Source organism: Lacerta agilis, chromosome 11, assembly GCF_009819535.1.
Source record: "Lacerta agilis isolate rLacAgi1 chromosome 11, rLacAgi1.pri, whole genome shotgun sequence".
In the NCBI taxonomy this organism is placed as follows: Eukaryota; Metazoa; Chordata; class Lepidosauria; order Squamata; family Lacertidae; genus Lacerta; species Lacerta agilis.
The window spans coordinates 650,961-667,610 of NC_046322.1; the positions used below are offsets into that span (position 1 = coordinate 650,961).

At 50.6% G+C, this 16,650-nt stretch overlaps 1 protein-coding gene across 5 annotated transcripts in view; it reads right to left on the reverse strand.

Annotated features, from left to right (window-relative positions):
* LOC117054943 (phospholipid-transporting ATPase ID-like) overlaps nucleotides 1–16,650 on the reverse strand; it is a 65,131-nt gene that overhangs the window by 26,579 nt on the left and 21,902 nt on the right. For all 5 annotated transcript variants that reach the window (XR_004427555.1, XM_033164193.1, XM_033164192.1 and 2 more), the window contains exons 4-11: nucleotides 15,183–15,296; nucleotides 13,744–13,842; nucleotides 12,868–12,929; nucleotides 11,390–11,462; nucleotides 9,927–9,997; nucleotides 8,019–8,101; nucleotides 1,839–1,997; nucleotides 780–868 (exon numbers count right to left, since the gene is read on the reverse strand). Coding sequence is in view for 4 of the 5 variants with exons in the window: in XM_033164193.1 (XP_033020084.1) it covers nucleotides 780–868; nucleotides 1,839–1,997; nucleotides 8,019–8,101; nucleotides 9,927–9,997; nucleotides 11,390–11,462; nucleotides 12,868–12,929; nucleotides 13,744–13,842; nucleotides 15,183–15,296 (750 nt within the window). In the remaining variant the exon portion in view is untranslated. The remainder of the gene's footprint in view (nucleotides 1–779; nucleotides 869–1,838; nucleotides 1,998–8,018; nucleotides 8,102–9,926; nucleotides 9,998–11,389; nucleotides 11,463–12,867; nucleotides 12,930–13,743; nucleotides 13,843–15,182; nucleotides 15,297–16,650) is intronic.

The following is a 16,650-nucleotide window of genomic DNA, read 5'->3' on the forward strand; positions in this document are numbered from 1 at the left end:
GCCACCCAACCTCGGCTTAAAAACTTCCATGGAAGGAGAGACCTCCATCAATAGTGGAGGCAGAGCAGAGCCATCCTGGCTAGGAGCCCACAAGAGCCCTCCCCTCCCTTAGGAGGCACTGATTCTCATTCCTGGACAAAGGATGGACAACAAGCCCCAGGGGAAGTTTGCTGGTCCTGCAGATTCTTAGCTACTTCATCTGGTTGCTATTGGTCTGTTAAGATAGCTATTCCACGATATGGCATTTTGTACACTGAAAGAAAATCATATGAAAATGATGTACCGGTGGTATTCGACTCCTAGCAAGTTAGCAAAAATGTATAGGACAAGTACAAATATCTGCTGGAAATGCAAAGAAAAAGAAGGTATCTTTTATCATATGTGGTGCACGTGTAAGGTAATAAAAGCTTTCTGGGAGATGATATATAATGAAATGGAAAAAAATGGATTTTTATAACCTTGTGTTTGTAAAATTGAATAAAAATGATTTCCAAAAAAAGATAGCTAATCCATGAAATAACACCCCCCCCCAAATGCCAGTAAATTCCACCAATAAATTTCCAACCCCACTCCCTAAATCTACCATCTACTGATGTGAGGAACTTTAGTTGCTGCCTGGTCCTTGCAAAGCAGGAGGGAAGAAATAATTTATTTCTGAGTCTCTTATGAATAAAGTCCACGCACCCCCCCTCCTTGCTGCTATTCTCATGCCCCCTCCCCCTCCCTCCCTGCTCAGCTGGAATGACAAGAGATGGAGCGAAGGCGCCGTTCGCACTCACCACCAGCACCAAGAAGTTCATCAGGCGATCAATGCTTGTCCTTTTGAACGTGGTTCTTCCGCTGTTCTGCATCAACTTGGTGTCTGGCCCTGGCAGTTCAAACAAAAGTCTGGTTCTTTTCGTTGGATTTTGATTTCCAGATCAAAGCACCTCGTGGGAGGCACAAGACCCATCAGTGGATTTGAGGGAAGGCAAAGGCAGGCGGCCTTTTGCCCGAAGGAGAAGCAGAGACACCTGCGAGAGTCGGCCCCCTTTCAGGATGCAGAAGGGCCAGAGGGACCCCTCTGCACAAAGCCACCGTGTGGGATCTGCTCTGGGCATCCTGGGCCCTTGTGGGAGAGGCAGGTGCAGAGTCGGATGGGACCCTGAGGTTCATCTAGTCCAGGAGGAGGAGGAGTGTAGCTTGGATTTGATATCCCGCTTCACAGAAGTGTGACTAGCCCAAGGTCACCCAGCAGCTGCATGTGGAGGAGCGGGGAGGCGAACCCGGTTCACCAGATTACAAGTCCACTACACCACACCCCTGCAATGCAGGAATCTAGGGAAGGAAGGAGCTTGGCAGCCCCACAAGCAGTGCTGGATTTACGTATAAACTAAACAAACTACAGCTTAGGGCCCCACTCTCTTTGGGGGGGGGCAAAAAAAATAAAGAAAAATAAACTGGATATACATTTCCAAAATATAACATAAAAAAAACAAATAAAATAAAACCTACATACAGCAACAGTGTTTTGTGTTGTGTATGGACCTATGAGGCCCATAAATTGCCATATAGCATATATTCAACACAAAAAAACAGAGACAATTTGTTGTTGACAGAGGACAGCTGGACATAGAAAGGGCCCCATTATCTTCAGGAGCTGAGGGCCTCACCAAACATAGATCCAGCCCTGCCCACAAGTAAGCTTCCCCCCCCCCCAAGCCTACAAGCCGTGGGCAAAAGACCCCTTTCGAGAGCTAGGGCTCCCCAGGCCCAATCCCAGCGAGAGGGTCTTTTACATGGTCACACCAGAAAAGTTTGGCCCCTTCCTCCTGCTTCTCTCGCCTTCCTGCTCTTACCTGCGAAGATGACCAGTCCGAAGCACCAGTCCGTGTTGCGGATGGTGCAGCCCCTCAGCAGCATCTTCTCGTTGTCCAGGGCGTACTTCTCCCCCTTGAAGAGGAGGGTCCCCATAAACTTGTCCAGCTTGTTGTTTGGCGCTTCACACTTGATCTCGCCTGCAGGCAAAGAACAGGCGATCTGAGTTGGCCCCTTCCGCCGCTTGCTGGAGTCCCAGGCTGATCCTGGAGATCTGGGTGGACACCAGATCTACAGCCCTTTCTGTTGGGATGGAGGCAAACAAAGGAGCAGAGGAGCTCGCAGCAGGGTGCAGGAGGGCCTCCCCCCTTTTCACTCCTGAGGGTCAGCAATGAGCTTCATAGCCAGGCAGAGATTTGAACTCGGGCCTCGGTGGTCCACCTCCAGCACTCTCTCTGATGCGTTTCCTCTTCTCCCCATTAGAAACAGCAGCTGCCCAGAAGGCACTCAGGTGAGCTCAGATGCTCTTTGCCCTCTCACAGCAAATAGCTGTCATTCCCGCAGAAGGCTGGGCTAGATGACCCTCGGGGGTCTCTTCCAACGCTGCAGAGCTAGGAATCTATGCAGCTCTGCCTGCTCACAGTATCAGCATCAGGAGAGCAAAGGCTCTGAGGCCCAGGACCACCACCCCACACTCCACCATGGGACAAGGGCGTGTGTGTCTTTAGCCTAAGGTTACCAGATTTCTTTCAGTGAATCCAGGGACACTTCATTGAAGTGAGTTGGAATGATAGGATTTTGTCAGGGGACAGATTTGTAAATCTGGGGACTGTCCCCAGGAAACGGGGACGTCTGGTAACCTTACTTTAGCCACATGCCAGAAAGGAGGCTCTGTAAGAGTCCTCTCGGGTTCACACCAAACAGCAGCCCGGTGTGTGTGTGTGTGTGTGTGTGTGTGTGTGTGTGTCAGCATGGCAAGATCCAAACAAGGTGGCGTTTCTGCACCCCAGCCCCCACACCTTAGTAGCTCCCCACTTTTTCTGCAGCCCCTGTTTGCTGCATGGACAGCACAACATTCGCTCTGTCCAAGGGTGTGCAGGGCAGGGGGCTGGGTTGGAGACCCTCCTGGGAGGCAGCTGCAAAGCCACTCTCCACCTGCAAGGAAAGGGAGCCCAGCGCCTGCAGCTGCCGGCCGGCCGTCTCTTCAGCCCGGCCCCTCCTCTTGCACAGCTGACATACCCACCCTCCGAAGAACGCCAGATGGATGGGTGCAAGCCAGGCCAGAGGGCAGAGTGTGACTAGGACCCAGAGGGGTGAAGTGAAGCAGGAAAGGACTCGGAAGAGAAGCAAAGAGGGCAAAGATCTGCGAAGAGAAAGGGGGTGGGGGTGGGGGGAAGAAACAGGCAGAAAGCAACACAGAGTCCTCTTCTCCCCACCCCCACCCTGCGGACAAGCCAAGGCACCCATGCCAACGCCCGGCTTGGGTCCTGTGTGGGCACACATGACCAGGCGCCAGGTGCCACTCAGTGCAAGGCATCTCTGTGGGGAGACAGGGCAAACTTCTGCCCCCCCCCATGCCTGGCACGCAAAGTGCTCCACCATCCTGGGCAGCTTCCGCAGGGAACCCTCCTTTGGCTTTCTCCTAGTGGGGCAGCAATAGACCTGCTGGCACCTTTGCAAAGCTAAGCAGGGTCCGGTATGGTTTCAAATTGGATGGGGCACCGCGTGTTGAGATTCCTGCGGTCACACGGGGCATTTACTGCAGAAGAGCCACACTTTTCTTCACTCTTCCTGATCAAAACATCCCTCTCCTACACTTTCTCACCAGAGTTCAGGAAACCAGTTTTTCTTAAATGCACACAGAATGGAATAGCAGCACAATTTTCCCCAGGTGCAGTTGACCCATTGGGCATTGTAGCATTTCTGACCAGCTGTGACCTGTGTCAATTGCTCTACCCAGTTCCTTCTCTATGGTGTCTCTCCTCCTCCTCCTCCTCCAGGAATCAATTCTATCACTTTAACCCTGCATTTCCAAATATCATTGGCACAGAATACCACCGTTTATTTCCCACCCCCCTGCTGCCATGCCAGATTGCGCCAAAGGGGCAGAGGCCGTGGCTCAGGGGTAGAGCATCTCCTTTGCATGCAGAAAGCTCCTCCCGTCCAGGTGCTGCTAGGACCCTGCATCCCATCAGCCCCAGCCAGCAGGACTAATGGTTAGGGCTGAACGGAGTGGGATTCAGTTCCATCTGGAGGGACCCAGGCTCCCCAAACTGCTGGCTTCAGACAATCTGCAGAATGGTTCACGTTTTCTGGGTCGCTGCTGAGATCACCCAAGAGTCCAGGACTAAAATGGCCAAAGGGCTAATTTGACTTTCTGGTACAGGATCCCTGCAGCACAACAGCTTCAGACACACAAGGCAGATGGTGTAAGGAAGCTGAATGGCAGGTTGCTATCAGGGCAGAGGGGGGTGGACCTCAGTGTGGAGGGTGCCTCCTTTCAAGTCGGCCTTGGCAGAAGAGGCGGCACTCAAAATAGGGCAAAAATGGCACCTCACACGCCTGTACGGGTAGCCCATTATAGCTCCGCCTGCGCACCAAACGGCTGGAGGGGGCGCAGAATGCTGTGGGGTGGCCATGTGGGAAAGTGGCTCGGTTCTGCAAAGAAGAATTTGTCCAATTGCTGGACAAAATGCCCGGAGCTGGCTCTCCCCAGTCTTTTCACGGGAGACAAATTAACTTGCAGCTCAAAACTCTAGTTAGTTCTCTTTCTGCTTGTAGCCAGGCTGATAATAACAAGATACTGGAAGAACCTAGGGCTAATAATAATACAGTAATAATAATAATAATAATAATAATAATAATAATAATAATAATAATAATAATTTCTACCCCGAGCCACTCTGGGCAGCTTCCAACAAAAGGTGAAAAATACATTAAAACATCAGTCATTAAAAACTGCCTTCAGATGTCTTCTAAACGTCAGATTGTTGTTTATTTCTTTGACATCTGATGGGAGGGCGTTCCACAGGGCAGGCACCACTACCGAGAAGGCCCTCTGCTGCTTCCCCCCAGGAAAAACTGTGCTTCAGCACTGAATTGGAACGAACATCAACTGGGTTTTCTCCAGATTGGCGTTTGCTCCCATTTAAAGAGGCAAAACAGCTCAGACCTCTGGCTAGAAGGCACAGGGCAGGAGGAAAACTGCCCGGATCCGTGCTTTTTAGCAATGGAGGGGCTTCTCTGGTAATTGGAACAATAAAATATGTCAAATAAAACTTATGGAAGAATTAAAGGATAAAATAAAATTGGCACAAAGCTTGAAGCACAAAGACGCCCTTGTAACTGACTGGCACAGCTATGTGCATGGCTAAAATGGAGGCAGAGCCCCCCCCCCCATTATAAAACTGCCTGCTTCATTGAAACTGTTCATTGCCTTCTCTATAGATAGATGTCTGGGAGAATAGCTTATTATGTTGCTGGGATGTTATTTTGTACACATTGTCCAGGTACCAGCTTCCGGGGTCAGGTGGGATATGTCATTATTTATCTGTATGATGTTATGTGCTGAAATAATTTTTTTAATATATATTGAAAAATGGTTGGTGGGCTAATCTGACCTTCTGGCACAACCCCCACAGCTTCAGGCAACTGTGTGCTGGAGAGAGTGTCCCCTCCAAGGGCAGAAAGTGACCTGTGTTTCTCTGCCTCAAAGCATTCAGGGTCAAGAAGGAAGAGCTGCCTCCACCCCAGAATATTGCTTCCTCTCCACTTCCCCAAATAGCACCAGAAAACCAAAGCGATAAAAACAGATGCAACGGGTCGTCCACCCCATCCCACCCCACCCCACCCTGGCCTCACACCCGTTGTTTATTCCCAGACTCCGGGGGAAAATGTGGCCTCTGCAAATCACTCGCGTAATAATGTTTAAGCCTTGGACAGGGAACAGAGGGGTCAAGCCAGCAGCCCAGCAATGAGAGGGGGGAACTCTGGGCAGTGGCCCAAAGAACCACCACGTCCAAGGGATTTTGTTGTGGTTAAAATGCCTGCCAAAGGGACATTTAAAAAACCCAACAACTACTGAGCAAAGACTTTGAAATATCCCTGGGAACCTCCAGGACCCAGAAGACGGAGGGATCTGCACCAGAAATTGATCTTTTTTTCTGGCATGTGAACATGCAAACTGCCTTAGGCCAAGAAAGGCCACCTGTCACCCGTGCCCAGCGCTACACCTTCTCCTGTCCAGATCCCAGCAGCCCTTTGGTGGCTCCATCCCTGCGCAGTTCCTGCCAAGGACTGAACCGGGGACCTCGCACAGGGCAGTTGCCTCGTCCTGGGATGAGCCCCCCCCCCAACAACATGGGCCTCCCTGCCCCACCCTAACACCTTTTTTGCTCTGCAGAGCAAGGCTGAGCTGCAAGAGTTGCTTTTCCCTTCCTCATCTTTAGGCTCTGAGATCCGCAGGGCAGCAAAGCTCCCCAAAATCTGAGCTGTCCAACGCCAGGTCCCCTGGCCCAAAATCCACTCAACTCAAAGCACGGCCTGGCTTCTCGGAAAGCTCACCTGCCATGTCTCTGCAAAAACCCCGCTTGTTGATCAATGTTAGGGGAAATGTGTGGAGAGATCATTCCACTTGGCAAGTAGAAATGTTTGTGTGGACAGAATGGGGGCTGGACTAGATGCCCCCTTGGTCCTCTTCAAACTCTACAATCCAATGATTTGAGGAAAGTCAAAAGGTGAGTCAGCCAGCGCTGAGCAGGTGGAGGAGAAGTGAGAGCCAAGGAGGAGAAGGAGAAGAAGAAGAGTTTGGATTTGATATCCCGCTTTATCACTACCCGAAGGAGTCTCCAAGCGGCTCACATTCTCCTTTCCCTTCCTCCCCCACAACAAACACTCTGTGAGGTGAGTGGGGCTGAGACTTCAAAGAAGTGTGACTAGCCCAAGGTCACCCAGCAGCTGCATGTAGAGGAGCGGGGAAGCGAACCCCGTTCACCAGATTATGAGTCTACCGCTCTTAACCACTACACCACACTGGAGGAGGAAGAGGACCCACCAGCCACGAAGACCAAAAGTGCTTGGCCCAGCTGTTCTCAGGATCACGAGGACATCAAGAGACCCCAGAGGAGGCTGTGAGGTGGGGGGGGGGAGAGAAGGAGACCTCACCCCCCTGTAGAGCACGCAGGAGCCAAACCAATGGATTCAAAGGACGAGAAGGGAGATTCTGACTCGACATCAGGAAGAGCTTTTTGAGGGTGAGAGCTGTTCAGGAGTGCAGAAGGGAGGTGGTGGACTCTCCTTCCTTGGAGGTTTCTCAGCAGAGGCTGGAGGGCCACCCTGTCCTGGGTGTTTGAGCTGAGATTTCTGTATCGCAGAGGGATGGAGGAGGTGACCATGACCTCTGAAGGTGGTGGGCTCTTTTCCATTTTGTTGGAAGGTTTTGGATTACTCAGACTATGGAACTTGCTCCTGCCGGAGGCAGGGGCGGCACCAACCTAGGCCAATGCACGGAGGAGGAGGAGGAGGAGGAGGAGGAGGAGGAGGAGGAGGAGGAGGAGAGGGCTATCAAAGGCCACTAGACACAATGGCTCTACTCTGTCTCCACAGTCAGCAATACTTTTGAACCCCAGATGCTGGAAACCCCAGGAGGGGAGAGTTGCTCTTGCGTTCGGATCCTGCTTGCAGGTTTCCCAGGAGAGGCATCTGCTCTGCCAATGTGAGAACAGGAGGCTGGACTGGATGGGCGCTGGTCTGATCCAGCAGATGCTCTTCTTAGGTTCCTTGGAGGTTTTGAAGCAGAGGTTGGAGGGCCACCTGCCAGACGCTTCAACGGCAATTCCTGCATTATAAGGGGTCGAACTAGATGGCCCACGGGGTCCCTTCCAATTCTAGATGGATTCCCACTTCAACCGTGGGTTTAAGGTTGATTTGATTCCCCTTCTTATTCCTGGTGTAGATAGACTTGAATCACAGAATTGTAAAGTTGGAAGGGGTCCCGAGGGTCATCTAGCCCAACCCCCAGCAATGCAGGAATTCCCTGGTGGGGAGGGGACCATTTGTGGTGTGCCTCTGGTTCCAAAACATCTTGAGCTGGCCCTGAGCACCCCCCCCCATTGGCTAGAGTGTCAGGAGCCCCTCTCACCTGCAGCTCAGCTCCTGCCCCTCCCAGGGCTCCACAGCCCCCCTGCTTGTGGGGCTGCCCAGCTCCTCCCTCGTGCACTCACCATCGAAGTTGCTCAGTGCCTGCAGATCCTCTCCCAGCTCAGCCGTGACCGTCAAGGCCTGCTTCACTTTCAGGTTGGTTTCCCTGCAAGGACAAATTGCATCAGACACAAAACCACAAGGTGCAGCTTCTCCTTCTTTTGAGTTCCATTTTCTCCCTTATTTTATTCAAAGTTCAGAAAGTGCATAATTATATGTGCACTAAACATTGTGAGACGTAAATAAAAGAGAGAGAAAGAGAAAGAGAACCTGGGTAGATGGGGAAATAAAGGGGGGGGGACCCAAAACTCTCTACTTTACAAGGTTGTTATTTGTGCTTCACCAGATCTTAACCTATTACAGTATTTGTATGAGTGGATTCCAAATCTCATTAAATTTGTCCATGGCAAGCCTGCGTTTACGCGCAAGTTGTTCATATGTTGCGAGTTTGTACAGTCATACCTTGGGTTACAGACACTTCGGGTTGCGTGTTTTCGGGTTGCACACCGCGCCGAACCCAGAAGTACTGGAACGGGTTACTTCCAGGTTTTGGCGCTCGTGCATGTGCAGAAGCACTAAATCGCGCTTTGCGCATGCACAGAAGCGCAGAATTGCGACCCGCATGTACACAGATGCGGCGCTGCAGGTTGTGAATGCTGCAGGTTGCGAACGTGCCTCCCGCACGGATCAAGATCGCAACCCGAGCATCCACTGTTTAAGTCTTCGAATCATAGAAGGGAGCCACATTTTAATTTTCCTAATTCATCAGTATCAGTCTGGAGTTCCTGCAGCTGACTGGTGGGTCGTGCCTCCCCCAACACAGCCGCATCCTGCTCCTTGCAACGACGATCCTGCTTTGCACAATGGCTGCTGACTGCCAGCCATCATCCAGACAACCTTTTTATTGAGCACACATCCTGAATTTTTTGCACAAAGTTTGGACAGAAGTTAGTATCCAGTCCTTACTGATTTTTCGTTTGGCTTCATTTGCAGGGAGATTATGCAATAATGAGCATTCATTCCATTTTGCTCATTGGATGCTTGTACATTGCCCTAACAATCCTTCCTTCCTTCCATACTTTTCTTTTTTTTAAAGTTTGTATTTATACTTTTCAAGTTTATACATTTCATTAGTTTTATAATCAATTTAACACTGCAAAGTTTGACTTCCTTCCCCCCCTTCCTGCAGTTCCTTAAATTGATTTTTTAATATCTTCTGCATATCCAAATTCATTTAATTTGCTCAATTAATTATCTACTTTAAATATATACTCTTATGCAATGGCAGGTTATTACAACAATCCTGCCAATGTTTTTTATCTGTTTGCAATATATCTGTAAATATTCAATAAACCATTTCCATACTCTTATAAAAAGTTAGTTATCTTGATTTCTTATTCTTCCAGTAAGTTACAACATTTCTGCATATTCCATACGTTTCTGTATCCGTTCTTCCTTTGCTGGAACTTCTGCTTCTTTCCACTTTTGGGCAAGTAGCATTCTTACTGTTGTAGTAGCACACATAAATAAATTTCTATACAATTTAGGTAGTTCTATCCCTATAATTCCCCAAAGAAAAGCTTCTGGGTTTTGTTTTGTTTTTTACAAAAGTTATTTCAAACATCCCTTTCAATTCATTGTATATCATTTCCCAGTAAGCTTTAACCTTACCACAAGACATGTGGTAAAAAGAACCTTCTTTCTCTTTACATTTCCAACACTTGTTTGATTCCTTCCATACTTTTCAATGCATTTCCTTATCGCTTTCCTAACTGCAAAAAGTCCATTTATTTCTTGAGGTGGATTTGTTGTTCTGGGGCAGCAGAGCCAAACAGCACTACAGACCCTCAGCTCAGTTCCCCCAAAGACCCCTTCTTTGTGTTAGGGCTGTCATTGCATCAGCGGCAGCTCCTGGGAGCGACGGCACTCACCCATCCAGTTCGGTCGTCTCAATGTAGGTCAGGCTGTGGGGCTCACTGCTGGACAGCAACAGCACGTCTGCCTGGAGGGAAATAGCACCAAGAAGCAAGAGTGACAGGAGCCCCCGGCTCTTGGGGCAGAGCACAGCCTCCATCCATTCATCCTTTCAGAGCTTCCTGCCCTCAGGAAAAAGCTTCCGGATTCTGCAACTTATTTCATAGGGCAAATAGAGCCTCCTATAAACTGCGGAAGTCCCTCCCACAGGAGGCTGTGATGGCCCCCAAATTAGATGGCTTTTAAAAGGGGGCTGGACAAATTAATGGAGGATACAAATTCTATTGACGGCTACTAGCTAGGATGGCTCTGCTGTTCTCCACATTCAGAGCAGGGCCGTCTTACCCATAGGTGCTAGGGGTGTGGGGCACCCGGGCGCCAGGCTCTCAGGGACACCAGGCCAAGAGTTGAGTCCGGGGAAGAGCCCACCCATCGGTCGGAGCACCGCGATGGGCTCTTCTGCTGCGGGCGGCTCTGCGCTGCGAGTTCGGGGGTGACTGAGCCAGCGAGACGCTGAAGTGGCCGGTCGGCTCCGCTCTCCTGTGCGTCTGGGACTGGGCAACCTGGGCGGGGGTGCCGGGCGGATCTTTGCACCCTGGTGCTGCATATGCTTCAGACAGCCCTGATTCAGAGGCTTGATTCAAGGCTTCTGAATGCCAGGAGGTGAGAGTGCTCTGGTGCTCGGACCCTGACCTGGTTGGCCCCTGTGAGAGCAGGATGCTGGACAAGATGGGCCTCCTCTGGCCCTTTTTATGCCCTTACAGATGGCAAATTAATGGTTCTGATGAGCTGTTGCCACAGGCAGTTATTTTTTTCTACGAAAAATATTTAGGGTTACTAAATTTTCCTGCTCATATTGAAATAATGCCCCTCAATGGGGCCAAACTTAGATTCACAAAATGTTTAAGGGTATGGCTACCCCTGCGTCCCCCCAGGAAAAAAGCACTGGGCACAGGCAAGGACTGGAGAAAGGGCCTTCAGGGGTTGCTTGCATAATGTCCCAGGTCCAGTCTCCATCAGTTCCTGGTAGTCCAAGTAGCAGCAAGTGATGGGAAGGACTCAGGACTCAGCTATACAGCTGCTGCAAATAAAACAATATAAGTGTGTTCTAAGTGCAATAAACAATGTGACACTAGATGGCGATGGTGAGCCTTATGGAAAAGTCAATGTACTATATTCTTTAAAATGCTTTTCAGAAAAGAATTTTTAGAACTTTTAAAAATGTGTGTAGATTCCACCCCCCCTCTCTCTCTGGCAACCCTGCAGAGCTGTTGCTTCGCTGTTTCACAGGGCAGGGGTTTTTGGCACCCGACTTGGGAGGACAGAGTCCTTGAGCCAGAGGCGGTTCTGGGACTGTATCTCCAAAAGAGCCTTTGTGGGACCAGGGGGGGGGGCAGCTGGACCAGGCAGCAGCGCTCACCGTCACAAAGTTGTTGTTCTCCAACTTGATTATGTCCCCGACTTCGACATTCAGCCACAGATCATCCTTCAGGCTGGAAGAAAACCACACTTAATCAGAACACAGGCTGTGTGTGTGTGTGTGTGTGTGTGTGTGTGTGCAGATGTGGTTGTTTTATTATGATTATTTCATAACATTTCCACGATTGTAAAAAAAAAAAAAAGCAACCCTCGAAGTGGTTTACAACGAGAATAAAACAATAAAATTATCAGTAAAAGCACTAAAACATTGGGAAAAAATGTCATCTGTTTTATCCTGCCTCTTATATTAGCAAATTCTGAAAAGGCTATTTAGCATTTGATGGACTCTGAAGCTCTTAATTCTCCGCAATTTAAATTTCAAGGGGAGGTGGGATATCAGAGAAAATGTGTCGCATAAGCCGATTACGAATAAATCCATTGGAAAGAGAGAGGAAAGGTGAAGAAGAGACTAATGAGAAAAGAGACCCCACAGCGAGCCCTTCAGCCATGGGGTGGCTTGACAGACACACCCGCAAGCGAATCAAGCCGCTTTGGCCCCTTCCCCGGTGGCTTAAGGGGGGGGGTGCATGCTCTGCACCCCCATCCCCCCATCTCTGCCTTTGCTTCCTCTGCCTGGGGAAAGCCCCCCCCCCACCGTCACAGAGGGCGCCTAGACCTCCGCAGCAGAGCCCCCAGGATCCCTAAGTGGCCATGGCTGCTGCAGACAGCAGGGCACTATTGCTGCAAGCAAAGGCAAGGAAAGTCTGGCTCCATCCAGAAGGGAGCTGGACTCATCTGGCTTCCAGCCAAGCAAAGGAGCCTTTCTCAAAGGGCTTCTTGGGTCTGAGGTCCCAGCTCAGGGACTCAGGGACTTTTTTTTGGGGGGGAGAAGGAGCAACGGCATGGCTACCTCCCAAACACACTTTCCGTTGCTCTCGAACTCAAGTCTCTCGCCTAACCCACACTTCCACTTGTCCTAGAAAGATTGTGTCTGAGCCGTTTCGCCCTTGCCCCGCTCTTTTCCCAGGGAAAAGAAATAAACTCAGTGTAGAGCCATCTGTTTCCTTGTGTTTATTTCAATTCACAGTGAAAACAGTCCATCATCCTGTAGGAGTCGGTGTTGCCTCGGCCTGACCCCAGGCTATATATACTTTTCTGACCCCATCATTCACACGGAATAGGCTGATTCAAACTCCCCTCTTGGATTGGACAGCTCCTACGGGCCCATCAAGTTACTACATTCTACAATCCTACCTGCCTATTGTTCTGGGATCCAATCTCAAGACAGAACAGAAAACCTGTTCGTTAGTGCTAAATCAGAGCAAACGGAGAAAACCTGATTGGCCATTTGTTCCGATGGAGCGCTAAAGAGCAGTTTTCCCTGGGGGCAGGGAGGGAACTGTGGATGAGCTCTACGTTGCCCTGCAAAGATGGGGGTAGCCTGACGAGGCCGTCGCGAGGGGAGGGAGCCCTGCTCACCTGCCATTCATCAGCACCTTGACAGGACGGTTGTTGACTTGCTTGTCGTTTGCATGTCGATTCTGGAAAACATGGAAGGCAAAGATGGAACCTGGACTCAAAACCTGGAGTCAGAAGTTAGCCTCTCTCCCTCTGGCAGCGTATCCTAGACATCATTGTTGCCCCCTTATGTTTTTGCATATGATGGAGTGGCTGGGGCAACCTAGTCCGATGGGCAGGGTGGAAATAACAGAATTACAGTGGTACCTTGGTACTCAAATGCCTTGGTTCTCAAACACTGAAAACCCAGAAGTGTGTGTTCCGGTTTTCTAACGTTTTTTGGAAGCTGAACGTCCAACACGGCTGTCGGCTATTGTTTCCAGAGCACCTGCACCAATCAGAAGCTGTGCCTTGGTTTTCAAACATTTCGGAAGCAAACGGACTTCCGGAACAGATTAAGTTTGGCACTTTTGTTTTTGCTATTTATTTTGCGTTTTTGTTTTTGAGGCATTTTCGGTTAATTTGTTTTTGCGACTGTGTGGAACCCAGTTCAGCTAGTTGGCCTCCAGGTGGGCTGGCCTGGGAGCTCTCCTGAATCCTTGCAGCTTTTTGCCTTTCCGTTTCAGAGACGGGTGTTGGGATTTCCCAAGGGATTTGTTGACTTGGGCCAGGAGTCGCTTTGCAGGCCAGACCGTGGCTCTCCCCGCAGAGACCACGCTTGCCAAACAGCCCCTCCGGTGCCCCCTCCCGGTTCCACATCACGCTGACTGCTGAACGGCCAGACACTTCCAGGCCAGGAAGGCAACGCTTGGAGGCCCACCGGGGTGCTTGCTCCAAAGGGGGTCGGCCGCAGGGCAAGCTCTGGGCAGGAGGCGCCTGCAGGCTCAAAACTCTTACCACGTCGTCAATGGCGTCCTTTGCTGCCGACACGGCCAGCACCAAGATGAGGGGGACCACCGTGGTGAACCAGGAGAGGGAAGAAATCTCAGGGATGAGCTGCCGGGGGGGGGGGGGAGAACAGGCAGAGTCTGTCAGTTTGCATTTCTTAGTGCAGAAGGAATTGATCTGATGTGCAGAAATCTTTCCTATTCTACTTAATTCAAGAGGGTTCTGGAAGCTTCTCTGTGTGAAAGAAACAGGCAGAAGGTTCCTGATGTTTGGGTTATTCCTTCTGGGAAGCTGAGTACAGTTGGCTTAAACTGGTCCTGTTATCTATTTCAGTCAAGGTCATGTTGACTATAATAGTGAGGCCAGAAGGAGCCTGGGTTTCACTTTCACTTTCTGTCTCTCTTCCTTCTGTATGCTTAGTGTTAAGGTTTAGTCTTATTATACTGTAAGTTATTCTAAGTTTGGACATGGGTAGCGCTGTAGTCTAAACCACAGAGCCTAGGGCTTGCCGATTGGAAGGTCAGCAGTTCGAATCCCCGCGACAGGGTGAGCTCCCGTTGCTAGGTCCCACCTCCTGCTCACCTAGCAGTTCGAAAGCACATCAAAGTGAAAGCAGATAAATAGGTACCACTCTGGCGGGAAGGTAAACGGCGTTTCCGTGTGCTGCTCTGGTTTCGCCAGAAGTGGCTTAGTTATGCTGGCCACATGACCCGGAAGTTGTCTGCGGACAAACGCCGGCTCCCTCGGCCTATAGAGCGAAATGAGCGCCACAACCCCAGAGTCATCCGCTATTGGACCTAATGGTCAGGGGTCCTTTTACCTTACCTTTGTTGTAAGTTTAAGTTAAGTCTGCTGCAACTGGATTTCTTGCGGACAGGGCCAATCCTGAATATTTTGGATTTGTGACCATTATGCTCATTTGCCTTCAGTAGCAATAATGCTCTGCTGAATGCAATACAATTGCCTCTGGTCTACTTTTTGGGAATCCTGCAATGGGTTTCAGTTTTTACTCTGCTTACTATACATTGGAATCTGCTCTGGATTGAGTAGAATTCCATGACAGAGTCATCCTAGAATTGCAGAGCTGGAAGGGAGCTCCAGGGGTCATCGAATCCAACCCCCAGCCATGCAGGAATCACAGATCAATATTCCCTGACAGACGGCCATCCAAGGAGGTAGTGTCTGCCCCCTTTGGAGGGAGTCCATTTCACTGTCAAATGGCTCTATGTGTCCACTAAAAGGGTTGCCAGGTGGCTTTACCCTGCTTGCTTGCCCGGGGCTCAGCACACCACCTGCCAGGATTCAGAATGCGCCCCATCCCAAGGCAGCTGGCAGGGCTGAAGGAAGAGGGCACCAGGTTGGGGAAGGCTGCCTCCGGATGCGGAAGGGGAGCATCCCTGCAGCAAAATAGAGGGAATAGAGAGGAGGAGGAGCTGGGGAACGCCTACCTGCAGGATGAGGAGGAAGAGGAAGTAGGCATTGGCCACCCGCTGGAACTGCTCAAACAGGTTGAGAGGCAGGAAGGTGAAGACGTTGTACTTTGAGGTTTGGATGGAGTTTCTCTGTGGGAAGAAAAGGCGGTGATTGAGGCCAGGAGGGAAAGGGGCACCCGGTCCACTTCCCACCCCTTGGCAGCAGAAAAGGAGGGCACCACGCAGCAACCCTCCCCCCTCCTAAGGCAGACACCTAGTCCCAAGCTCACCCACCCACCTTGACCAGAGCCTGATCGACAAGGGTGCTGCAAAGAGGTCCTGACCCCACGGTTCCCAAACTCCCCCCCCATTCCATAAACTCATCCCCTGTGCACCATCGTAGCCTATCAAAAGCATTTTTCAGAACAGCAGCTTCCACGACCTACTCAGATAGTTAACAATGCAATAAAATTCAAAAGAGTAGAGAAAGGGGAAAGAAGCAGTGATCAGTTGCACATTCATTCAAAATCCCACTAAAACCATTTGGTTTAATTATTGCAACAAAAGTATCAAGCTCGATCCAGTGCTACCAGCTTTGCAAAGTCTCGTCATCATTTACACCTGCGCCACCCTCCCTGCCACCTCCTCGACTCTTAGCGCCCCCTAGGTAATCCTCCAACCCCTGGCGTGGTACCACACACATTGGGAGCCACTGGCAGTGGGGGTGGGGGGAAGCAGGAGGAACCGAGGAGAATTCTGCTAGACACCACAAAGGGTGGGGGGGGGAATGGGGGGCAGGTTCTCCATTTCATCCCCACAAGCAATGAATGGAGAAAGTGAGTCGGCAGAAGCCCCGCACTGTCCCTGGCCTTTGCCCCCACCCCAAGTGATTCCTTGTTGCCTCAGGAGAAACAGTCTTCTTAAGCTAACATGACATACAAAGATCCGGTGTCAGGCTTCAGGGACTCGGCTTCCTCCCCCACCCCCCTTTGGCAGTAGATAAGCAGAACAAAGCGAAAGGAGTCTCTTACCAGTTAGAAATTTTAATGATCATAGCGAGAGAACAAAGAATCCATTTCTAGGAATGAAGGTGCTCCCCCCCACTCCCACGTCACATCTGCGTCTTGCAACCTGATCTTGCAACCACTTTGCTTTCTGTGCTGCCACCTGTACCTGCTCTCCTTGACCTGGGGCTGAGTGGATGGACACTTTTCAGCGAAAGGGAGACTGTTAACTCCCTCTCCTAGTTGTTCCCCACCCAGTATTTCCCAGCTTCTGCCTTCTGAGCTATGCCCCTCTGCAAACCACTGTTCCAAATCTATACTGTCCTGCTGCTGCTGGGAAGAGGGGGAGGCTCCCACCATTCCTCCTCAGTGCAGCCCTCCTCAGCACGGTCCCTGACACCTGGTGGCTCAGAAGAGGGTGCGAGGAATCCAGGGCCCCCCAGACGGAGGCAGAGAGAATGGGGGCCTCGCTTTCAGATCCAACCAAGTCAAGCGCCAAC